The 26,796-nt window shown below is 39.4% G+C and overlaps 1 protein-coding gene across 2 annotated transcripts in view; it reads left to right on the forward strand.

The window, feature by feature from the left end:
* Positions 1-26,796, forward strand: part of CHN1 (chimerin 1) — a 196,247-nt gene that overhangs the window by 24,419 nt on the left and 145,032 nt on the right. For both annotated transcript variants that reach the window (XM_081242992.1, XM_081242993.1), the window contains exon 3: positions 23,566-23,604. In XM_081242992.1, coding sequence (XP_081099118.1) covers positions 23,566-23,604 — 39 coding nt within the window. The remainder of the gene's footprint in view (positions 1-23,565; positions 23,605-26,796) is intronic.

The following is a 26,796-nucleotide window of genomic DNA, read 5'->3' on the forward strand; positions in this document are numbered from 1 at the left end:
GACTCCTTACAGAAAAACTTTGCCAGCTAATGTCTTAGGTGAAGTTTCTCAACCTCAAAAGGTGACAATGAACAATATGTATAAGGAAAAAAGGGAATAATGTATTTAAATTCAGTTAGTCATTCAACAGGAAGGATTTCATGGCATCATATTTTGCAGCAAGAATCTGGACCATCTTATTTTACTAATTTAAAAATAATTGACATTATTTTTCCATCTTTCATGATGTTTTCGCACCAAAATATGACTGATTTAAGTGGACAAATGCCGAAGGCAGGTATGTTTACAGAAGTGACAGGCAGGAAATAGGTGACGTAGAAGTGAACAAATTTATTGGCTTGGTCATTTTAATTAGTTTCTGTAAACGTAAAAATGAAAATGTTTTGCAATTATGGAGCAAAGAAGATGGCTGTCCTCTCTTTGACAAAATGTATGAGCCATCCAAGTTTTCAAGTGTTATGTTTTGAAGCTGCAAGTGCATGAGGAAAAACCAGAAATAACAATAAGCTAGGACATTAACAAAATGTTTTTGAAATATGAAATATTTCTTGCACTTAGACAGTATAAGTGCAAGAAGAACCAGTGCAGTGATAAGCTAGAATCCATTAGAGATGTTTTTGAAACCTGGAATCAGTACTCACAAAATGGATATGTCGCAGGTTCACGCACGACAGTTGGTGAGCAGTTGGTTGCATTCAAAGAATGCTGCCTATTTTGGCCATATTATCTTCAAAAGAGAAAAATACAGGATAAAATTTGGGCTTGCATGTTTAAGTTTTTATTAAACTTCTAATATGTTGTTTTTCCACCATCCTTTTATTCTTACATCTATAAATTATTCATACAGTGACTTAAATATACAAAAATAAAGTTTCATGGACCTGGGTAGTAAGTAAACGGTGTTGACTTTTTTCCTGGCTCACAGAGAGTTAATTTCTCAGGTGTGATAATGATCTTGTGGTTGGGTAGGGGAGTGTTTTTATTTTTAGGAGACACACGCTGAACTACTTATGAGTGAAGTTTTGTGATACCTGCAACTTACTCTGAAATTGTTTGGGGGAGGTATATAGGGAGAAGAGGGAGAAGGAGGTAACAGAGGGGCAGAATGTTAACACTTAGTCAGCTTAGATGAAAGACACAATGGTGTTCCTGTTCTTTCAACTTTTTTGTAGGTTTGGATATTTTCAAAATAAAAAACAGAAAAAAATCACAGAAATGAAAAGTTGGCTTCCAAATAGGTGAAAAAAAGAACATTTTCCCCTTAATACGCTTTCGTTTTAGAGGGGACACTTGCATTTATACTATAAATACATATTTTTTAATGGTTAGTTTAGCTTGCTTCTGACTCTATCAGCATTTTACTGCTGAGCAGTAAAGGAATAAAATGGTGAATTTAATAATATGCATTTGTTTGCCACCAGGGCTTTTCTTAGAATTTCTCGTGCTTTCAGAAAATATTACATTTACCAATAAAATGCAGAAATTATTTTTGTTATGTAATAGGCAAGTTTGTCAAAACAGTTAACCCCAGTGGGTGATCCAGATTGCATCAATATGTTCTGTGTCATTTTTATCATTCCTTATGGCCTGTTTACATAGAAAATCAAGAGAATTTTATCTAAAATTGCAGGCATATGTTTTGTACTGAGAACTCACGTTTTCTGAAATTGTTTACTTCCCATATATATATTATATGCATGAAAGAAACCCGTCTCATGTATGTGTAGGTATTAATGATATGAATGAAATTATATTACTTTACCTCTGTTTTTGGCATTTCATGGTTGCTCGGAAAACGTTTACTACTAGCATATTTGCATTGACTTTCAAGAGTACGCTATATTTAAAAATTTATGAGGAAACAGAATTTGATCTAATTGTTACTCATGAACTGTAAAAATTCATTTATTTTTGTTATGATATATATAAGAATCTTAAGTCTGATTAGAGATAAATAATTCTCTCTTCCTGACTGATAAAGGCACATGAAAATGTTTTTCCATTGCTGTCATTTCTCTGTGGTCGATGCTGGTTTGAATTTGATAAGTCTTTTTTCATTTTCCAGTGACAATGACCTTTTGTTCTCCAATTGTAGTATTCAGCATCCTTGAGGGCATTGTAACAATGTTAGTGCAGTGAAGCATGCAGACAGTACTTCAAACAAAATGCTTGTTCACAGCTGCATGACATAAATCACTCAGTCTGCTTTTTGAATAACAAATAATATTGCTTATTAGTAAGGTGCATCAAGTCTGGAGTTAACAGAAAACTCCATTTAGATGTCTTAAGTAAACTGATTATCTACCTTTTCATTTTGGTAGAACTATTATTGGACTGTAACATTTCATGTCTGAAGTATGTTAGACATTAGCACAGCATTCTTTCTGAGTCCTGAAGTAGAATTGGGGAAAAAAAGAATTGATGTCTTTTAAATAAGGATATTTTGGAACATTCTTTAAAGTATGGTCTCTTGAGATACTTCTAGGTATTCTGTTTACATGGTAGTTCTCACTTCCCATTAGAACTGGTCGGACTTCATTGAGCTCTAGCTATGTTCATGTAAGAGATCTCTTGTACTGCTTTAACTCATATATTTCTTCATAAGGCTTTAACCAGTACCATTTTTCCCACTGTTCCCCATCCCATGCTTGATATTTTATACATATATATGTGTATATATATGTATATACATAAACATAAAATTGTCAGATATGCCATGTATTGTTATATATATATATATATGTCATCTATATATAATTGTTATGTGCATGGGGGATAAATGTTGGCTGGAATTGAATTAGATTACTTTGACTCCACATCAGTCACTTTTATTAAACTGTTTGCCGTTCATTCTACAGAAAATGCTTAGTAGCATAGGAAATGCTCATTGTGGAATGACAAAAAAGGAATGTTATTCTGTAATGGCTTAGGTTATGGCATATAACATGTTCTGAAGAATGTCTTTGAAATGTCTTACTAGTGATATCTACATTTCTTTCCCTGGAAATTTCTTTAAGGTCGAGTACCTAAGGAATCAAGTTAAAATTTTTTTTGCTAATAATAATAATAACAGATTATTATGTGAGTTGACTTGCCCAAGGTGAGACTCACAATTAGTAAGTGCCGCTAGAGGCAGGTATCCAAACCCCCCGGAGCCCATGCTTGTAACCACTACCCTGTACTGCCAAAGCTGGTAGCACAGAGTGGGGCAGGTCCTCACAGTCAGTCCTAAAACTCATGCCAGCCTGGCACACAGTGTATCATTCATCTTCCTCCTAAGAACCCAGGGGTAAAGCACTCGGGCATCCTTGTTCTTTCACTTGTCTGATATGTTTACAGAAACATATCCCAGAACATTGTTTCCATCATTAATTTTTTTGACCCAGTTGGATATATTGTCAACTTCTGCTCTAGGTTTCTGCCCTTCTTAAGAAAATTGTGTTCCGGGCTTTGAGTGGTCTAAGTTGGTGCATTACTGTCATGCAGAAAGACCACAGAACACTGAGGAATCTAAAACACAAATAAATGTGTTTCATATACATGTTTTCTGTATTATGATCTAGCAAAATGTTGAGTCACTGTAGTTGGGTATACCATATGTCAAAACATGGGCTGCGGTGGGAAGGAGGCGTGATGATCTGATGACAGCCTGCTCAGCTCTGGAAACCACCAGTGAGCATAATCATCCTTACCTAGCATTCTCTTTCTAAAACCTAGACTTTTACTTCGATGACCCCATGTAGGAGAACTTGTGGTTGAGCAACTTAAGGGTTCCAGGCAAAAATAGCATTAGGGTAATCCTGGATCACTAGTGAAGCTATGAAAGCCCTTATAGTTTTCTTTTTATATTCACTGATAGAAAAAGAAGACAGAAGACTAGAGAAAGAGAATGTCAGTAATCATTTATCATTCCTTGTATATTAGAATCTTTTCAGGATTTCCCTCATCCAAAGTTTTGAGACTGTGCTTATAAATTCATTTTTTCCATTGCCACAGTTACTAGGCATACCAAGAGGTTATATTTTCCTATTTCTGACCGTCTATATGCATAGCTGAGTCAGAATTTTTCTCTGACAGGGTTATACAGCCTAATTCCTCCCAGTCTCAGCACTGAACACGTTACACGTAGGTGAACACTCTAACCTGACGTTATGGCCTCCCTCTCAATGGCGTGAGGAGAACGGTCCCGAGATCTCACTTTACTTCCTTTGCCCTGACTTCCATTATTTGTCTGAGTGGCGCATTGCTAAAGCTAGGATGACTGTTCTGCCACCCACTTCATCTCCTTTTTTTCCCCCAGTCCCGCATCCCTCATTTTTCAATCATCCTTAACAACAAAAGTGAGTCATGGTTTAAATATTACAGAATGTAGAAACTTCAAGCTCGAGAGGTATGTCTGCATATTCTAGCAGGAATTTTTAGCTTAGGGAAATTTGAAATTGGAAAGGAATTACTGTTCTTGACCTTATAGGACTCCTTCATAAAATGCAGACATCTTAATGTCTTAATGCCCTTCTTGTCACTCATCCAGTCAGGATGATGCAGCTTCAGGGTATCACCCGACTGTGGGCCCGAGAGGAGCCACTTCTTGGAGTGGGTAGATATAATGAGGCGGAAGCTCTCTTTGGACATGGGAACCGCAGAATTTCATTGAAGGTTATACTCAAGCTTGAGATACAGGGAAACCAACAGCAGCAAGAAGACTTTAACAGCATCATGAATGAACCTGACCATAAGGGATATCAGCTTGTCTGTACTATTCTTGGAAGCTGGTCTTGAAGCTAAATAGACATCTTAGGGTTTTTATTGTCTGTTCTTCAGCCTAGTGGTAGTTGTTGTAACCTTGTGAGCTGTGCTTGAAATATTTTCTCAAACATCTGATTCTGCCTCTGAGAAGTTGTTCTGGTCTTTCTTCTGCTCACATGAACCTTCTTAGATTGCCTTTCTTCAATCCCCACACCATTTGGCTTTGTATTCTGGCTCCTTCTTATGCCTTGATAGTTTTAAAGTAGCCACCTGGCTTCGCACTGTTTGCCTTGTTTCTAACCCAGCATGCCTTTATTATAGTGTCAGTAGTGGTTAGGAGCATGCGATCTGGAGTCACCTGATCTCAGCTGCTGTTTGTGACTTTAAACAAATACCTTGATCTCTTTCAAGTACCAGTTTCCTTACCTGTAAAATGGTGATGGCAATAATACCTACTTTATAAGATTGTTGTGAGGCATAAATCAGTGTAAAAGTATTTAACAAGAGCCCAGCACATGGTAAGTGTTCAGGGTGACAAAATTTACTACTATTTACTAGTTATTGTTTTAGGCCAGTGGTTCTCAGACTTTTTTTGTGTGTGTGTGGTACGCGGGCCTCTCACTGCTGTGGCCTCTCCGTTGAGGAGCACAGGCTCCGGACGCGCAGGCTCAGCGGCCATGGCTCACGGGCCCAGCCTCTCCACGGCATGCGGGATCCTCCCGGACTGGGACACGAACCCGTGTCCCCTGCATCGGCAGGCAGACTGTCAACCACTGCGCCACCAGGGAAGCCCCTTATCTTAGACTTTTTTAATCTCAGGACCCATTTACACTCTTAAACATTATTGAGCAACCTAAGGAGCATTTGTTTATGTGGGTTATATATATTGCTGTTTATTGTATTTGAAAATAAAATTAAGAAATTAAAAAGTTATCCGTTGATTTAAAAATAAGAATAAACCATTGCATGTTAGCATAAATAATGTATTTTATGAAAAATAACTATTTTTTTTTTTTTTTTTTTTTTTTTTTTTTTTTGCGGTATGCGGGCTTCTCACTGTTGTGGCCTCTCCCGTTGCGGAGCACAGGCTCCGGATGCGCAGGCTCAGCGGCCATGGCTCACGGGCCTAGCCGCTCTGCGGCATGTGGGATCTTCCCAGACCGGGGCACGAACCCATGTCCCCTGCATCGGCAGGCGGATTCTCAACCACTGCACCACCAGGGAAGCCCATAACTATTTTTTAAGGTAGTGAGAAGAGTGGCATTCTTTTACATTTTTACAGTTCTTTACATTTTACAGTTCTTTTACATTTTTACAGTTCTTTACATTTTTACAGTCTAGCTTAAAAGAAGAAAGCTCAGGGGCTTCCCTGGTGGTGGTGTGGTTGAGAGTCCGCCTGCCGATGCAGGGGACATGGGCTCGTGCCCCGGTCTGGGAGGATCCCACATGCCGCGGAGCGGCTGGGCCCGTGAGCCATGGCCACTGAGCCTGCGCGTCCGGAGCCTGTGCTCCGCAACGGGAGAGGCCACAACAGTGAGAGGCCCGCATACCGCAAAAAAAAAAAAAAAAAGATTGAACACAATTAATAGTTTTTAAATTGCTTCATCAAGGACATTCCTAAGTGAAACTGAATTTTTTAAAAAAAACTATCAATGTATGTTGGCTAATGACAGTTAATACAGTTTGGTGCCACTGCATCTTTCTGTGCTGAAGCACCAGCAGTTTTACCCACCAGAGCTTTGGCACTACCAGAGCAAATGTCAGTGCAGTGAAAAAGGCAGATTTCTTAGTATAATTATGAAGATAGGCTTGACCTTGTATAACCCCCTAAAAGAGCCTCAGTGAGCCACAGAGGTTCACAAACCACACCAAGGGATACAGCAATGTGAAAAACAGACAAAAGAATCCCTGCCCTCGTGAAGTTCACATCCTAGCAGAAAGAGACAAACAAAAACCAACATAGTTTGGCAGGATGTTAGTATTTTATTTAATTTATTTTATTATTTATTTATTTATTTTTTGTTTTGCGGTACGCGGGGCTCTCACTGTTGTGGCCTCTCCCGTTGTGGAGCACAGGCTCCGGACGCGCAGGCCCAGCGGCCATGGCTCACAGGCCCAGCCGCTCCACGGCATGTGGGATCCTCCCGGACCGGGGCACGAACCCATGTCCCCTGCATCGGCAGGTGGACTCTCAACCACTGCACCACCAGGGAAGCCCAGAATCTTAGTATTTTAGATAGTGATATGAACTAAAGAGAAAGAATACAATGACAACTAATGAAAACAGAGGAGAATATGAATTGTCAGGGGGTTTTGAGCATTTTAGTTAGGGTGACAGGGAAGGCCTCATTTTGAGTAAAGAACTGAAGCAGGTAAAGGAGCAAGTCAACAGAGATTCTTGCGGGGAGAACATTCCAGTCCCAGGGAACAGCTAGGTGGGAATGTTTCTTGTGTGTCTCGTGAATGGCAAGGAAACCAAAGAGACTGGCAGAGTGGGTGAAGGGGAGAGAAGTAGGAGGTGAACTCAGCAAGGTAAGAAGGGCAGATCAGCTAGGGTCTTAGAGGTCAGTGCTTCTGGAAAATCAGGTGCATGCACATCACCTGGGGATCTTGTGAAACTGCAGATTCTGATTCACAGGTGGGAGTTGGGGCCTGCAGTTCTGCAGTTCTAATGATTACCAGGTGATGTCAATGTTGTGGTCCCCTTTGAATAGCAGTTTTGTAGACTGTTGTAAAGAGCTTGGCTCTTTGGAAGCCATTGGAGAGAATCTAGCAGGAGAGTGTTGTTATGTTCTGACTTAACGTTGTAACATGATCAGCCATAATATTAATAAGAGTAGCGGGGGCTTCCCTGGTGGCGCAGTGGTTGAGAGTCCGCCTGCCGATGCAGGGGACACGGGTTCGTGCCCCGGTCTGGGAAGATCCCACGTGCCGCGGAGCGGCTGGGCCCGTGAGCCATGGCTGCTGAGCCTGCGTGCCCGGAGCCTGTGCTCCGCAACGGGAGAGGCCACAGCAGTGAGAGGCCCGCGTACCACAAAGAAAAAAAAAATTAATAATAATAAGAGTAGCGGGTTTGGAATCCTTTATCCAAAACCCTTGGTAACAAATGTATGTTAGAATTCAGAATTTTTCAGATTTTAGAAAGGTAATACATTTCATATATACATATATACTTGTATGTATAACACCCTAGCAGTGTCTGACACATCACTTTATAATCACACATTAATATTTCTGCAGTGAAATGAAGTCACATTCCATATAATAAATAAGGACTAAATATTCTCACATCCATTAAGGTGAGGTTTTTACCATCAAATGAGTTATAAAGAACTATAAATGTACTCTCAGGTTCAGGTCAGACTAGAGTTTGCTGCCAGATGAGTTATAAAAATACTTCTACTCTTGAAAGCATTCAGATTTTGAGAACTGAGAAAAGTGGGTCTTTGTTGCTATTATACTTTCAGTTAGTTGCTCCTTGTGTCCTCACACTGCAGGAACTTCTTTAAAACAAAAAGTCCATTACATGTTCATTTTAGGCATTGCTGGATGCAGTTGTTGGCAGGAGAGACCACAGCCCCCAGATCTTTTATGCCCTGGGTTCTGTTCTCAAAGGAAGAAACATAGGTAACCTATCAATTTGGAACATAAGTTCTCATTTCCAAAGAGTTTTTGCATCTTGGCAGTCCATACTGTCATGTGCGCAGTCAAAGCACAGTTAATTAAAACATGATGAGCGTTTTATTATACCTTGGGACAGTTAGCATGTGCTTAGAATTATCCCAACTCTGCTCATTTGTGGTTTATACAATATTACTTCCGTATCTGACTCTGTTTTCTTCCTACAGCTGTGAGCTGCCTTATTCCACATTTGGCTCCACATCTTGTAATCTAAGGCAAACTTTTTTATGTTCTTCAGAATCTACTTGTGTGTGTGTGTGTGTGTGTGTGTGTGTGAGAGAGAGAGAGAGAGACAGAGACAGAGACAGAGACAGACTCTGATTGGTTTTCCCAGAGAAGTCCAGTTTAAAAGAAGCACATTTGGGGCTTCCCTGGTGGCGCAGTGGTTGGGAGTCCGCCTGCCGATGCAGGGGAGACGGGTTCGTGCCCCGGTCTGGGAGGATCCCACATGCCGCGGGGCGGCTGGGCCCGTGAGCCATGGCCGCTGGGCCTGTGCGTCCGGAGCCTGTGCTCCGCAACGGGAGAGGCCACAACAGTGAGAGGCCCACATACCACAAAAAAAAAAAAAAAAAAAAAAAAAGAAGAAGCACATTTGGAAATTATCATGATAAGATGAGGAATGTTGTGACCTTTTCCTGTCTCACTTCTCTGTGATGTCAAAGTATTAGTAATAGGAACATTATCCCTCTTTTCCCCATAGAATTAAATTTAAGGGTTAGTATATCCTATTTTCTGAGTAGCTGTCCTCTTGATAAAGCTTGAAAACGCTGATGTAAGGCAAGACTTCGAAAGGTTGCTTGTTGGCTTGGGGGAATCCTAATTATTCTATGAATCTGCATCAAAAAATAATGCACATTCTAGTAAACACATTCTACTGCATACTCTGAAGCCTGAGATTCCTTTTCCAAGGGCAAGGATCCAAGCGAGACATTGCTATAAAACTATGTAGCAATGGGAAATGTATGGATTAGGAATAATTTGTCCCAAAGGATGAATTACAAGGAGAAAAAACATTGTTTGCAACTTTACTTTAAGAAAAGAACAAGGAGGATACTGAAGGAGGTGAGGGCATTTGAGACAACTGAGTTATAGTCCTTAAATAACTGACTAAGAAGATCCCTACTAAAAGTGTAGTTTTAGTTGATTATTTTCTAGAACTTGCATTTATAAAAAGTAAAATTGCTGTGAAGAGTTTTCATGGTTACATTTTTAATATCTGTAATTTCAAGTGCTCTGGAGTTGTTGGATTTGGAAAAAGTGTTCCCCAGGTGTATTCTTTTTTTGTGTGAGGTAAAATGTATATACCACATGATATAGTCTTTTAAGGATATAGAATTACAAGGATTTCTTAATTTATTGCAGTTTAATTTTAGATATGTGAGTTGCAGAGAAATCAAGTAGAAGGGTATATACTCTATTGTATTTGTTGAGTTTTGTGTATTCTATTTTTTTGTGGTAGAGGGTTTTAGGAACTATCATGTTTGTAAAGCTGAATTTTTTTTACTTAGTTAAACAAAATCCAAATGGGAGCCATTTGGGTATGTTGAGAGGCTTTATAGGAGCTAAATCTCTTCTTGAAGTTTTCTGTGAGAAACCTTGTGTTAAGTGGGCCTGAGGACTTTCTGTTAATATGCCAACATGTTGGGCTTCCCTGGTGGCGCAGTGGTTAAGAATCTGCCTGCCAGTGCAGGGGACACGTGTCCGAGCCCTGATCCAGGAAGATCCCACATGCCGGGGAGCAACAAAGCCCGTGCACCACAACTACTGAGCCTACGCTCTAGAGCCCGTGAGCCACAACTACTGAAGCCCGCATGCCTAGAGCCTGTGCTCTGCAGCAAGAGAAGCCGCCACACTGAGAAGCCCGCGCACCACAACGAAGAGTAGCCCCAGCTCACCGCAACTAGAGAAAACCCACACGCAGCAACGAAGACCCAACGCAGCCAAAAATAAATAAAGAAAATTTATTTTAAAAAAATACCGGGGCTTCCCTGGTGGTGCAGTGGTTGAGAATCTGCCTGCTAATGCAGGGGACACGGGTTCGCGCCCTGGTCTGGGAGGATCCCACATGCCGCGGAGCAACTAGGCCCGTGAGCCACAACTACTGAGCCTGCGCGTCTGGAGCCTGTGCTCCGCAACGAGAGGCCACGATAGTGAGAGGCCCGCGCACCGCGATGAAGAGTGGCCCCCGCTTGCCACAACTAGAGAAAGCCCTCGCACAGAAACGAAGACCCAACACAGCAAAAATAAATAAATAAATTAATTAACTCCTACCCCCAACATCAAAAAAAAAAAAAAAAAGCCAACATGTTAGGATAAACATGATCAAAAATGACCAAACCTTTTAAAGAGAAAACTTCAGAGAGATATGACTTGTCTAGAAGGGAAATAGTAGGTTGGAAAATGCCAGCCCTTACCTTTGAATTGAGCTGAATGACCCAGTTCCTGTGTATAGCTTTTTGTTCCAAGAGTACTGTATTGTGAAAAGATTTGAGTAAGCAGAAGGCTTTGTTTGTGTAGTCTGTTTGCTGGGTCTGCCAAGTTGGTTAGAGGAACCATCGCTTAGATCTTTAATTAAAGGCCAAGCTTGAGTTTTCAAAAGAAGAGATTTCCAAGCTTGGGTCGCATTTAATTTAGAAGGCTTTGTTGGCCTATGCTGTGGGTCCATGGTGAAGAGTTGAACACTGCACTTGCAGAATATTTGTTTTTGGAGATCTTTGATGAAGTTACATGTGAGCCCTCTAGTTGCACAGTCTCAGAAGTTCTTTTTCCCATGTATTAACAGTTCTGGGTCATTATTCTCTGAAGAATTAAAAACAATTATCTTTAGTTTTAAAAATAGTTTATTTCTGTCGGAATTGTATCATGACACATCACTTTTCAACTTGGAGCAGTTTTAAATGACTTTGTTTCTTCTAAGGTTGAACTTAACTGACCTGATTTGGCTATGACTTTGCAGAGTGAATATTAATTATCTTAGTTAAAATGCTTATTCACTGTGTTTTGAAGCATCTTTTAAGAAAGAAGTTTACAGATATGAGTTACCTAGAAACCTAGCAAAGCTCTTTTTTACTTGGTTTCTCCTTAGTTTAGAGTTGTGAATGTTATTATGAGCCTTTTAATTTTTACTGTAAATTTTTGTTTTCCAAAAAATGTGTTTCTCCAAGGAGAGAAAGCCACCCAGTCTGGGGTATTTATTATGGCAGCCCTAGCTGACTGATAACGATCTTACAATATGGTCAAGAAAGCAATAAAATAAATGCAATTAATAAGAAAAAAAATGTGTTTCTTTTAGAGTGAGAAGTTGGGTTGTTTTCTTTATGACTCTTGCAAATATTAACTGTAGTAATTATTTGGTTTTTATTGTGAATTTTATGCCCTTGTTCTTTTAGAAGATCACTTTATAGTAAAATAGAGTTTTATGGTCACAAGCATCTTATTATTTTAGTATGCCAAAATTTGGTACACAACAGGTGGGGATTAATCATTAATGCCTTGTATTTTCTGATTAAAGCAGGGCAGGGAATCTCTTGCAAGTAGGTTGAAAGTTGAGTCTTCATTTCAAGGGAAAAATGGCTTTTTCTTATCAATAAACGTCAATTTTTAAAATTTTTAAACAATTCTAAATTGTTAATTTTCAAACCAAAGGCAATCTGAAACATTCTTTAAAACATTAATCACATAGTTGTTTTTTTTTTTTTTTTTTTTTTTTTTTTTTTTGCCGTACGCGGGCCTCTCACTGTTGTGGCCTCTCCCCTTGCGGAGCACAGGCTCCAGACGCGCAGGCTCAGCGGCCATGGCTCACGGGCCTAGCCGCTCCGTGGCATGTGAGATCTTCCCGGACCGGGGCACGAACCCGTGTCCCCTGCATCGGCAGGCGGACTGTCAACCACTGCGCCACCAGGGAAGCCTTAATCACATAGTTTTTGAGTGTGAGTATGTCATAAGTCTAAAACCTCATTTAAAATGCAACATAATCCTTTTTGAGAAAATTCATCATATTGTTAAAAAGTTGTAAAAGCCTTTTTGTTTTGAGCCTAAGACAATAAACAGCTTTATATTTAACATTCTAGTCTGTTCAAGCATGAACTATTTATTTATTTTTATTATTTTAAAATATAAATTTATTTATTTATTTTTGGTTGTGTTGGGTCTTCGTTGCTGTGTGTGGGCTTTCTCTAGTTGCAGCGAGCAGGGGCTACTCATCGTTGTGGTGTGCGGGCTTCTCACTGTGGTGGCTTCTCTTGTTGTGGAGCACGGGCTCTAGGCACGTGGGCTTCAGTAGTTGGGCACACGGGCTCAGTAGTTGTGGCTTGCGGGCTCTAGAGTGCAGGCTCAGTAGTTGTGGCGCATGGGCTTAGTTGCTCCGCGCCATGTGGGATCATCCCAGACCAGGGCTTGGACCCGTGTCCCCTGCATTGGCAGGCAGATTCGTAACCACTGCGCCACTAGGGAAGCCCTGTTTATTTTTTAAAATAAAAAGTTAAGCAGGTTTAAACTTCATCAGTGGAATATTATCCTAATCAAAGAATTCGTAAGACATAACTATATAATGATACACAAAACTGTATAATAGAAAGAATGAAATAAAATTTTTTCTGTTTTCATTTTTTCTTCTTTTTTTTATTCTTTTTACAAACCCTTGTGTCGAGGGCTGACTTTCAATAGATCGCAGCGATTTTTTCTGTTTTCAGAGGTCAGTTGTTTTCAATGACATCCATAGCTAGACTGGACCTAGATAGGATCTAATTGGAGAAAGCATAAACATTTACTCAATCATACAATGTTTTAAGTTAATCTAAAAATTCAGAACATTAGGGTATTTATAAGCAGATTTAACCTTGTGAATCAATAAGTGAATGCTTTGAGTACCTCCCAAATAGCCCTAATAGTATATATTATAATTGATCATATCTAAGATATTATCCTAGATATATTTTACTAAGATTTTTAAAGTCATTGCCTAAAGATACAGATAAGTGTCTTGAAGTTTTTAATATTCAAAGGAAAAATGAATGTCCTGAAAATATTAGTATTTACAGAAAGAAGTAGCAGAAGGGAAAATTATAGGCAAAAACATGTTTAACACTAAATCATGCTTAAAATCTTTATCTTTGAGTTTAAAAAAAAAGCAAGAAAAAATTGAAATCATTTTCATAAACATGATAAAATATGTAAAAGTAAGATATTCTTGGCTCATAATTCTTTTTTTTAACATCTTTATTGGAGTATAATTGCTTTACAATGGTGTGTTAGTTTCTGCTGTATAGCAAAGTGAAGCAGCTATACATATACATATATCCCCATATCTCTTCCCTCTTGCATCTCCCTCCCTCCCACCCTCCCTATCCCACCCCTCCAGGTGGTCACAGAGCACTGAGCTGATCCTGTGCTATGTGGCTGCTTCCCACTAGCTATCTATTTTTACATTTGGTAGTGTTTATATGTCCATGCCACTCTCTCACTTCGCCCCAACTTACCCTTCCCCCTCCCCGTGTCCTCAAGTCCATTCTCTACGTCTGTGTCTTTAGTCCTGTCCTGCCCCTAGGTTCATCAGAACCATTTTTTTTTAGATTACATATATATGTGTTAGCATACGGTGTTTGTTTTTCTCTCTCTGACTTACTTCACTCTGTAGGACAGACTCTAGGCCCATCCACCTCCCTACAAATAACTCAATTTCATTTCTTTTTATGGCTGAGTAATATTCCATTGTATATATATGCCACATCTTCTTTATCCATTCATCTGTCGATGGACACTTAGGTTGCTTCCATGTCCTGGCTATTGTAAATAGTGCTGCAGTGAACATTGTGGTACATGACTCTTTTTGAATTATGGTTTTCTCAGGGTATATGCCCAATAGTGGAATTGCTGGGTCATATGGTAGTTCTATTTGTAGTTTTTTAAGGAACCTCCATACTGTTCTCCATAGTGGCTGTACCAATTTACATTCCCACCAGCAGTGCAAGAGGGTTCCCTTTTCTCCACACCCTCTTCAGCATTTATTGTTTGTAGATTTTTTGATGATATTCTTGGCTCATAATTCTTGCAGTTAACCAGTAGTGAAAAACATTTAATTAAGAAGCTGTTCTCTTTTCCATTCAGCAAATTCATTTAGAACAGGGAGAAGAGGTAAATGAAGACCTCCACAGAGGTTCTCAGGGGGAATTCGAGGACTTTAGAAGAGGTGGTGTTATTTATATGTTTGCCACAAAGCTTGTAGTTGATTTCTAAGCCTCTCAGACTGGAGATATTATTTCTCTGGTAAGGTATTTATTTCAAGAGCCCATTCAAAACAATTATAATTTCCTGTGGAGTTTGTTAAATGGTGCTTTTCTCTATCTGAATCAGTTTCCATGTTTTTCTCTTCTTATAAATAGTTAACTTATACTTAAAAAAATTTAAGTATAGGTGATTTACAATATTGTGTTAGTTTCAGGTGTACAGCAAAGTGATTCAATTATACACACACACACACATTCTTTTTCAGATTCTTTTCCATTATAGGTTATTACAAGATACTGAGTATAGTTCCCTGTGCTATACGGTAGGTCCTTGTGGTTTATCTGTTTCATATATAGTAGTGTGTATCTGTTAATCCCAAACTCCTAATTTATCAGCCCCCCCTCTTTCTCCTTTGGTAACAGTTAATTTTCTATGTCTGTAAGTCTGTTTCTGTTTTACAAATAAGTTCATTTGTATCATTTTTAAGATTCCACATACAAGTGATACCATATATTTGTCTTTCTCTGTCTGATTTACTTCACTTAATCTGATAATCTCTAGGTCCATCCATGTTGCTGCAAATGGCAATATTTCATTCTTTTTTATGGCTGAATAAGATTCCAGTGTGTGTGTGTGTGTGTGTACCACATCTTCTTTATCCATTCATGGATAAAGTTGAAGGACACTTAGGTTGCTTCCATGTCTTGGCTGTTGTAAATAGTGCTACTATGAACATTGGGGTGCTTAAATCTTTTTGAATTAGAGTTTTCATCTTTTCCAGATATTTGCCCAGGATTGGGATTGCTGGGTCATATGGTAGTTCTATTTTTAGTTTTTAAGGGACCTCCATACTGTTTTCCATAGTGGCTGCACCAATTTACATTCCCACCAACAGTGTAGGAGGGTTCCCTTTTCTCCACACCCTCTCCTGCATTTGTTATTTGTAGACTTTTTAACAATGGCCATTCTGATCCATGTGAGGTGGTATCTCATTGTAGTTTTGATTTGCATTTATCTAATAATTAGCAATGTTGAGCATCTTTTCATGTGTCTGTTGGCCATCTGTATGTCTTCTTTGGAAAAATGTCTATTTAGGTCTTCTGCCGATCTTTTGATTGGTTCGTTTATATACTGTTTGTTTTTAGTAGTTGCTTTTTCCTCCTTAGCACAAATGAATATATGCATTATATAATTTTTAAAAATACACAGATATGTAAGAAAAGTAAAAATCACCATCAAGAGAATGGTTCTGGGGAGAGAATGATGTCCCAGTGGCCCAGCACATCCACTGTATGTAATAAGTTAACTTCTCTCCTGCTTCTAGAAAGGCTCTGGTTATCTACCATACATGGGAGAACTGAGAAAATGCCACTCAAAACATTTTATGTGCTCTGTGGTTCAGGTGAGGAGCCTGGGTGAGGAGGGCCGACCTAGAGATCACTACTATTACTTAAATTAGCATATGTCATTCTGAATCTTTCATATTCTCTCTCCTTGTCCCTGTGCCCCTCCCCATGTACACATTCACATACACATTTATATCTTTTCTTTTCTTTAAAAAAAATAAGGTCATACTATACGTGCTAATCAACTTGGCCTTTACTTATTTTCCATATAGTTTAACAATCTCATTTTTTCTTTTGTTTTCCTGAATTATTTGTTTAGATTTTTACTTAGAGTCACAGAAGAGAATGTCTCAAACAGAACCCGCCTTTTTACCTCCCCAGTTGATTAGACGTAGAGCCATGTCTCCACCTTCCCAGGCCTTGTCCACCACCTGTGATTTTTGAGTCCATTACTTTCTCCTCCTCTGAGTCTTTGCTCCATCGATTTTTTCTCTTACCTTTGGCCTTCCTGCTGCTTGGCTTGTTTTCTCTGACTCATGAGAATTGACCTGGGCCTAATATAGTATTCCTCTCAGACACCTGAGTATTTAATACACAAAACAGAGGAAAACACATGGTGCATTACTTATGGATTCCTCCTGGGCAGCACAGCCCAGGTTCCCTCCAGGGCCTGAATCTCAAGCTTTCCTCAACATGTCTTCTATTTCAACCACTCTGCATTTTTACTGTTCCTCAAACACTTTCTGAACTTTCTTGTTCCTGTGTCCTATTCACTGTGTTCCCTCTGTTTAGAATGTTGTTCTCTCTTTTATTTCCAGTCTTCTTGCCTCGGCCCCTGTACTTTAAAAATCATCCGTCCTTCAGAGCCACTGTCAGATGATATCACCTCTGATTTGTCTTTCTTCACACTCTGGCCAAAAGTGATTCCTTCTTCCCTTCCATTCTTTCATCAGCTCAGCAAATACTTATTGGGGACCTATTCTTGTCAAGCATTTTGACAAGATGATGGTTTATGAAACTCTCATTATGTAGAAGAGTATTACGTATTACTCTTATACTCTTATGTATTACTCATATTACCTTGTTAGTAAGTAATAATATCCATCTTATTTTTCTTACTGCCCTTAAAGGCATAAACTACATCTGGACCCACCTTGTAACTGACATTCTTACCCACAGAAGGTGTTTAATACATATTTATTGAATGAATGGAACTTTCTGATTGTCTTAACGTTTCTGTATGGCAGCATAATTTTGATATTTATATAAAATTCTTTTGTGTGGTGAATGAAAAGTATTACTTACACGTAAAGGCAATGGAGAAAATGGATTTTGTGGGTATATACTTAATTTAAGCACTCATCTATACCAGGCTAAGATTATTTTAAGCAGCTGTCCCTGAATTTAAGTTGGTTTTAAAATTAGCTGTCACTGAGTTATAGGTTGTCAGGCTGTCATTCGCAGTCATGCTCTAGAGATGGAAGTCTGTCATGTTGATATGCTTGGCTTGGGTGGATTTTCTGACAGAATCAAAAAGAAGTGATGGGAGTCCTTGAGACCTCTAGCTGAAGGCTCTTGCTAACTTCCTTTGAACGAGCTGAAAGGACTTCATTCTGCTAAAGGAATTCATGATTTCCTCTCTTTTCCTGTCTTAGTTAACTTTTGTATTTCTTCTATTAGATGAAATGTATCTTATCCCACCTTGCCCCATACCCTAAATGTGCCAAGGAAATCATGGTTTGAAACAGTTGTTCTCACAGCATGTTCTAGGGACTCCTGGAAGTCTCCAAGTTTTTTCAGAGTTTCCACAAAGTCAAAACTATTTTAAGTAATAGTAATAAGACAGTATTTGCCTTTTTCACTCTCATTTTCTCACAAATGGCTAGTTGGATCTTCCAGACTGTACATGGCATGTGATATCACAACAGATTGAATGCAGAAGCAGATAGGAGAATCCAGCTGTCTTCACTTATACTGGACATTAAAGAGATGTGCAAAATTTAAAACAAATGTTTTGTCTTGAAAACTAAAGTTTTTTTTCATAAAAATGTTAAGATAGGGCTTCCCTGATGGCGCAGGGGTTGAGAGTCTGCCTGCCGATGAATGGGACATGGGTTCGTGCCCTGGTCCGGGAAGATCCTACATGCCATGGAGCGGCTGGGCCTGTGAGCCATGGCCACTGAGCCTGCGCGCCTGGAGCCTGTGCTCTGCAGCGGGAGAGGCCACAACGGTGAGAGGCCCGCGTACTGCAGGAAAAAAAAAATGTTAAGATATAATCGGTTTATTATTTTTAATAAATTAACAAATATATACTATTAAAATTTCTGTTTTAACTTCTAATATGGTTAATATCAGTAGATATTAAAAGCTCTTTAGGGCTTCCCTGGTGGCACAGTGGTTGGGAGTCCGCCTGCCGATGCAGGGGACGCAGGTTTGTGCCCGGGTCCGGGAGGATCCCACATGCCACGGAGTGGCCAAGCCCGTGAGCCATGGCCGCTGAGCCTGCACGTCCGGAGCCTGTGCTCCGCAACAGGAGAGGACACAACAGTGAGAGGCCCGCGTACAAAAAAAAAAAAAAAAGCCCTTTAGAATCCATGTTTTTGAAACCAAGAAGTTTGAGAGACACTGTTTTAAAGATTAAAAATATTTAAAATATCTGTCAGACTTTCTAACTTTCGTACCACAAAAAAAAAAAAAAAAGAGTGTAAGGTATGTTTTTCTAAGCCATGCAACTTCCCCCTCCCAGTGAGCCCCTTTTCCCTGAGTCCTGAGGACGGTGGTGCCTACCCTTTGCCTAACTTGTTCAACAAAATGGCCCATACCAAGGTGACCTAGGGTCTCCACCCCTAAACATAAGAGAGACTGTCATAATTTTTTTTTTTTTTTTTTTTTGCGGTACGCGGGCCTCTCACTGCTGTGGTCTCTCCCGCTGCGGAGCACAGGCCCCGGATGCGCAGGCTCAGCGGCCATGGCTCACGGGCCCAGCTGCTCCGCAGCACGTGGGATCCTCCCGGACCAGGGCACGAACCCGTGTCCCCTGCATCGGCAGGCAGACTCTCAACCACTGAGCCACCAGGGAAGCCCTGTCATAATTTTTAAACGTTCCCTTTCAAGGAGCATCTCATTTAATCTCTTCCTTAACAGATGCCTGTTACACACTTTTTTTTTTTTTTTGTGGTACGCGGGCCTCTCGCTGTTGTGGCCTCTCCCGTTGCGGAGCACAGGCTCCAGACGCGCAGGCTCAGCGGCCATGGCTCACGGGCCCAGCCGCTCCGCGGCATGCGGGACCTTCCCGGACTGGGGCACGAACCCGTGTCCCCTGCATCGGCAGGCGGACTCTCAACCACTGCGCCACTAGGGAAGCCCTGTTACACACTTTTAAGGTTTATGGTATGTATTGCCAGTTGTCCTCTAGAGAGATTGCACCAGTTTACACTTCCACCAGAAAAAAAATAGATTGCTAGGAAAAGACTTTTAAAACGCAAACTATGTTGTTAAATGTCACTAATAATTAGAATTGTTTTAATATTAAAGGAAACACAAACTTAAATCCCAATATTTCTTGGTTATTTGCCAGATACTCATTTTATTTGGCCACAGAATTGTGATCTGTAGCATCTCAAATAATGTCATTCATTCATTCATTCATTCATTTATGGCTGTGTTGGGTCTTCGTTGCTGCGTGTGGGCTTTCTCTAGTTGTGGTGAGTGGGAGCTACTCTTCATTGCGGTGCACAGGCTTCTCATTGTGGTGGCTTCTCTTGTTGTGAAGCACGGGCTCTAGGTGCATGGGCTTCAGTAGTTGTGACACGTGGGCTCAGTAGTTGTGGTGCACAGGCTTAATTGTTCCACGGCATGTGGGATCTTCCCAGACTAGGGCTCGAACCCATGTGCCCTGCATTGGCAGGCAGATTTTTAACCACTGCGCCACCAGGGAAGTCCCTCATTGTGTCTTTAAATTTGCTTTTGGTGAAGGCAGGAGAGGGTACTCATTTACTAAAGGTCTCCTGAGTGCAAGGTGCTTAATGTATGATACCTAATATAATCCTCACAACAAACCTGTGTTGTTACTATTCCCATTTTAGATGATATTGTTACTCTATTTTATAGATAAAGAAAAGAGAGGTAGTAAATTTCCTAAAGTCACACAGCAAGCAAAGGTTGATGTTCCCCTAAGAAAGCCCTATCTAGGACTAGATGAACAATCCCCCAGAGAAAGAACTTTGATTATTAGCCTCTTACTCTCTTACCATCTCCAAAGTGAAAGCAATCTCCAGGGCCTCCTGCTCACAGGTACAGGCTTTGCGCAGAGTTTGCAAGGAGCTAGGGCCAACTGCAAAGTGAGAGGGCACAGTCCTAAACACTTCTTTCACTTCTGACACCAATTGCAAGTTGGAAGGGGTTCCCTCAAATCACGCTTGGGTTCGATGATTCTCTAGAAGGACTCACAGAACTCACTAAACACTGTTGTACTGAGTGTCATGATTTATTACAGGGAAAGGATACAGATTAAAATCAGCCAAAGGGAGGGCTTCCCTGGTGGCGCAGTGGTTGAGAATCTGCCTGTTAATGCAGGGGACACGGGTTTGAGCCCTGGTCTGGGAAGATCCCACATGCTGCAGAGCAACTAGGCCCGTGAGCCATAACTACTGAGCCTGCGCGTCTGGAGCCTTTGCTCTGCAACAAGAGAGGCTGCGATAGTGCGAGGCCCACGCACCGCGATGAGGAGTGGCCCCCGCTTGCCGCAACTAGAGAAAGCCTTCGCACAGAAACGAAGACCCAACACAGCCAAAATAAATAAATAAATAAACAAATGTGGGTTTAAAAAAAAAAAAATCAGCCAAAGGGAAAAGCACATAAGACAGGGTCCGGGAGAAGTACAAAATGCAGAGCTTCTCTTATCCTCTGTGGAGTCAGGATGCCTACTCTTCCAGCATTGATGCGTGATGATCCACATGGAGTATTTCCAGCCAAGGAAGCTCTCCCAATCCTGAGTTCAGAGTTTTTAATGAGGGCTTTATGATTGATGGCCCACATGGTTGATCTCATTCTCCAGCTTGACTGACACTGTGTGACCCCAAACCCCACCCTAAGTCACATTGGTACTCCCTGGCCAGCCCAAGGCTCCCAGACAAATAAAATTACCTCCTAGGAGCTGAAGGCAAAAGTCAGACCTCTTCTGGGGCACAAGGTTAAATTCTTTACTGCACTGGGTCTCAGCCTTGTTGAGTGCCCTTCCTCTTCCTGGCCGCATGTGCCGTCTTCCGCGTGGTGGGTCGGGAGGTGCCTGGTCACTGCAGCTTATGCTGTTTGGACGCTGGCAAGGAGGCTGAGACACACACTTGAATATGGGTGAGTGCCAGGAGAGTGAACGTCCACTCTCCTGTTAGACCTGGAACTGTCCTAGGATTGAATGGCAATGTAACAGCATCTATATGGCATCAATGAAATCATTAAATGACTTGAATGCTTAGAAGCAAATTCTTCCTCATATTAAAAATATATAATTCAATTTGCTTATTAAGATAAATGTCAGTATAATTAACCCTCCAAACATACACACACCCCACCCCCACCCCCTAGCAAAGTAAATCTGTATATATCTATATGTCACTGTGCTGAGGTCATATTTCATCCTAATGTAATATCATTCCTATGTGAGTTTACCTGAGTTGGTAGTTTTCCTGAATAATTGCTCATTCATATACAGACAGTCCTCATTATTCTTGATTCTGTTTGTGCTTGCAGATTTGCTTACTTGCTAGCATTTATTTGTAACCCTTTTAAAATAAATACCTGTGACACTTTCATAGTCATTTGCCAACATTTATAGAGTGGCAAATTGAGTTGCATGAGCTGAATATTCCCGGCTGAGGTTGAGAAAGGCAACTCTGCCTTCTTTGTTTTAGCTCTTATACTGTTAAAAAGTGTTCTTTTCATAGCCTATTTATTGCCACATTTTTTGCATTTTTGTGGCTTTTTATTGGTGATTTTACTTTTTAAAATGGCCCCTAAGCATAGTGTCAAAATCCTGTCTGGTGCTTCTAAGTGCAAGAAGACAGTGATGTTATCTTACAGAGAAAGTACATGTGTCAGATAAGTTTCATTGAGGCATGAGTTGTAGTACAGTTGGCTGTGAGTTCAATGTTTATGAATCAAAAATATATACTAAATAAGGTGTGTTTAAACAAAAATACACAGAAAACAAAGTTATGTATTGATTGGTTGATGAAAATGTTGTGACCAGAGGCTCATAGGAACCTAATTTGTGTTTCCCCAGGTACAGTGGTTCCGTATTGGTTAATTCAGTGTTTATGGTGACGTTGTAGAATATAACTACTGTGAATAATGAGAGTCAGCTGTATTTGCTGCATTACTTCATTCATTTATTCATGTAATCTTTTATTCATTCTTTGAGAAAACATATATGAAAACTTCTCCTGGGTGCCAAGCAATTTCTACATGACTTAGAATTTCCCTTTTATGTTCTTTTGCCTATCATCAGTAGTCTTACTGTAGCCCTCTGACTCAAAGTATTTGTGTGGTTTATGATAACACATCATAAATGAAGTGTGAGATTGCATTTTAAAGGTTGGGAGTTGGGGGCCGAATGTTTCGAGTCTGTGACCATTTTAATGTGAGCTACCTATACAAGAAATCACCCTTCTCAATAAACTTCCCAGGAGTTTTCTTGCCTCCTTGGAGACCACGATTTTTAGGATCAGATTCCTCAGTGGGTTTCTGTTGGATGCCAGCAGAGCCAGGTGATGTGTCTGGCCACACCTCTCCACACCAAAATGCTGTGTCTGCTGGTTTGGCTACATGGCCTTGCAGGCAGGGCTTTGTGCTGGCAAGATTATTCCTCAGCTGTGCTTCACAAAATGAGAAGCCCCAGACCACGCTGTCCCCTCTCCTTTCTCCAATTCCCTCGTCTCCCTCGTGTGCTTGTATTTCCATCTCTCTCCACTGTCTCTTCACACTGTCTCCTAATTCACATTCAAGCAGAGTGAGGGGAAATGGACCTGGAGAGCACATGTTCACCTCATGTTCTTTGTGGCTCCCTAGATACACTGTCCTACATTGAAGTGTTGCTCATTTCCTGGTTTTGATTGTCCAGGATGTATGAGGACTAAGGTCTGTACCTTGCTGTTCTTCTCTCTTGATGTTGGTAAAACCAGTTTCACTGGACTCCCCCAAATGTGATGGAGGGAAATATAGAAAAGTTCCAATGATTTCAGGGATCTTTCAGTGGAATGATCATAGAATTCAGCCCAAAGACATTATTGATATTACCTCAGTGACTGTAAAAGCAGTAAAAATTAAGCATGACGTTTTTATGTGATAAGTAGTTGAATAAATACAGTAACTTTCTTCGAACATCTTTGTGAAATTGTACTCCAAGGAAGGGAGGACCAAGGTTAAAAAACCTTTGAATGCCCTTTAGTGCCTAGCATAATGCCTAGAACAAATAGACCTCAACAAGTATGTATTAAATGAATTAATGATTAAAATATCTCATTTAAAATATAAGTATTCAGTAATGTTAATTTGATGTTTATTCTTTCAGATACAGATGAATATAGACCTCCTGTTTGGAAATCTTACTGTAAGTATACAAATAAATTGGGTGGGTTATAGTGCTTTATAAGTAATATAAAAATATCAGGAACATTAGATATGAAGAGTCATTCCATTTTGTGTCTATTATTGAAAAATTAATTCACAACAGAATTTGTGAATAGCACAGAAAAAGAAACTGGGGAAATAGGAGCATTTCCACAAAGTCTGTCATGGTTTGCATGTCAGGAATGCATCTCATCCCTCTGAACTCGCATGGAATTCCGTATTGTGGAACTTGAGACCACTTGTTGACAGTGGCTGATAAAACTAATGCAAGGAGAAGCTAAGAATTCAAGGAATCTAATATTCTTAGATCCTGTTTCTTATATTAAAAAAGGAATAAATAAATAATGATAAGTCAGGAGGCTTATCTTGCTAGAAAGAATGAGTAAAAAGTGGTCTTCTTTTTTAGGAATTGCCTTCCGAAATGTAAGAGAGACATTGAATCTATATTGTTCTTTAAACTTGGCATTAGAATACAGATTTTTTCTGAAGAGTCTAGGTTCTTAGTTCTTTATTTCCACTTCCTTGTTGCCTAGAGAATATTATTGCATCAAGTAAAAGCTGTTTCAGAATTTTTAAAAATGGAAATAGGGTTAATATAATCAGAGTTGTTTTTTAAAAATCCATGAATGCACTGTTGCAGAAACCAGTACTGTAAACTTTTGTTTGTTGTCTATAGAGTCAAATAAGCAACCTAAAAAACCTATACTTTAAATACAGATTATTAGCATCTTCGTAAATGTTGAGTTATTCTGAATTTTGATATTTGTAAGTTGCTGAAATTTGCTGACTGAAAGAGCAGCAATTCAGATTCTTACTTGGTTTTATGTTCCCAGAGCAACGGATAGTTTATTGTAATAGGTTGCCACTGGGGGCTAATTATAGTAAGCAAAATATGAACAGTCTCTAAAAATATTGCCATAGATGCGTTTTCCCCCACCCCTGCTGCTTCTATTTTGATTCTGGGGAGTATAGTTCAAAGAATGTATAAAAATGACTGATGTTCTTTACCTCTCAGAGATTTTGTCTCATAATCTCATTGGCGGCAAGCCTGTTTAAAATTCTTTTCTGCATTTTCTGGTTTTCAGTTTATCTTTATTCTCTTTGCTCTGATTTGTGCCTTGCACATTTTAATGTAAGAGCATTTATAAAACCTCAGACTGTTATTGAATCATGGTGGTGATTTTTCCCCCGAAGAATATTGATTACTAAATGTGGTATATGCCATTTGTATTTTCTGTATCTTCCTGTGTCTTATAGTAGCTACCATTTGTCTTAAAAATGGCATATTTCTTTTTTTTTTTGGTGATAATACTGAGTGTTATAGTTTCTTTTAGTGACTTAAGTGCCTGAAGAGCACTGCCACCCCCCATCATTTTAACAGTAGAAACAGGGAGGAAATTATTAGAATAGACTTTATTTTCTGACCATCAAATGCAAAAACTTCCAGTTCAAGGAAATTTTATGATTAAACTGTGCTAAAGCCAAGCAGAAAGGTCCATATTTAAAACTGGTCATGTGAAATTTCCTTATGAAATCATGATGTTGTCTTCTAAGAATTTGTATATGTGCAAATTTTAACTAATGAGAAAACATGTAAAAGTTACATTGTCACATTGAAGTAATTGTTGTGATGATCGTTTAGATTGTTAAATGTGTTTGTCAAAATTCTGATCCTAGAAAAAATTGGGATGTAGGTTGAATTCTTTTTTCTTTTTGTTTGTTTTGCCTTTACCACTCAGTCAGTTTTATAGTTTTATGTCTAGCTAGCTGTAAATAATCTCCAGTAAGGTATTTATTAATAAAATTCATCTTTATTAATGAAGTTCATCTGTCCCAGAGTCTGTGCATTTTAGTAGGAAAAACTTTTTAAACTGACAAGCCTGTGACACCCGTATTTCATCAATAATGACTGAAATTTTAAGTTACTGGAGTAGTAGGCCCTGCCCAGTACCCTCAATAATTGAGCCATGACATTTTGTTTAATTCCTATATATATGCCTTGATCAGAGTTGATAGTTAACAAATTCTGTTTGATCGTCTTTGGGACTGACAAACCATAATGCGTTCGTCATCTTCTCTGTATTGTGACTTAAATTTTTGTAATTAAAATACTCCTCAAAATGGTGATAAAATCTAAATGGATTGAGATTTTAAAAAAATCAGGTATGTCAGTCCACATAAGGAGATACAAGCAGAATGAAAGCTATTCAGAATGTTCTGATTGTTCACTTCTATTCTGTACTACATCTGTAAAACTGAAGGGGACAGTTACATTTTCATGTCAAAAGTTGCAGCATGTTAAGGATTTTTTTTTTTTTTTCTGTCTTCAGCTTGTTGGGGTCTGAACAGCTTTTCACAGTGTGATTCTATGAGAAACTTATTTTCACTGTGATTCTATAAGACACTTATTTTACCCATGCCTCTCTTGTGCTTTCTGATTTTGGTTTAGTTGAGCTTGTGAAAACATAATTCTAAAACCTTACAAGTTCAAACCAATAATTAAATAGAATTAGCAAGATTCTAAGTTGAGAACTCTTTTAAGACAAGTACAGTTTTGTTGCTTTTCAATATGTATTGCTTGAATTAAACCAGGGGCCAAACATGTAATACATGAGGCAAGTGAGGCAGGTGGGGACTGTGAGAAAGCAGAGGGAGGATGCCCTGTATGTAGGGAGTAGCTCATCATTAGCTCCCCTTTACTGTGGGTATCTAGCACTCTGAGTCCAGTGTTGTCACATATTCTAAGTTTTCAAGAGAAGCTGGAATTCTCTTTTGCTTTTGTTGTTGTTGTTAAATCTGTTAACGTTTAAATGTGAAAAACAAATTGTAATTTGGAAAACAGCTAACCAAACGACACACGTGAGCCAGTTTTGACCTCAAGATACCAACTTGTGATCTCTGAACGTGATTAACAATGTATTGTCTCTAGATACTGAGAATTTCATTAATAAGTGCATAAACATTGACACTTCTAAGGTGATTGAAAAATGTTGAGTACTTTAATCATATGTCTTCTCATCTTGAAGTTAGCTATTAATTTTTGGTGAATCATTTAATGATGGTGCCATTTAAATTTTCAGCTGAGTTCTGGTTTAAATGACCAAAAAACTCTAAATTGAGAAGGGCCTGAATTAATTACTCTTTATTACAATGTATGATTTTTTAATGATCC

The sequence above is a fragment of the Mesoplodon bidens genome (assembly GCF_964165515.1).
Source record: "Mesoplodon bidens genome assembly, chromosome: 8".
NCBI lineage: Eukaryota > Metazoa > Chordata > Mammalia > Artiodactyla > Ziphiidae > Mesoplodon > Mesoplodon bidens.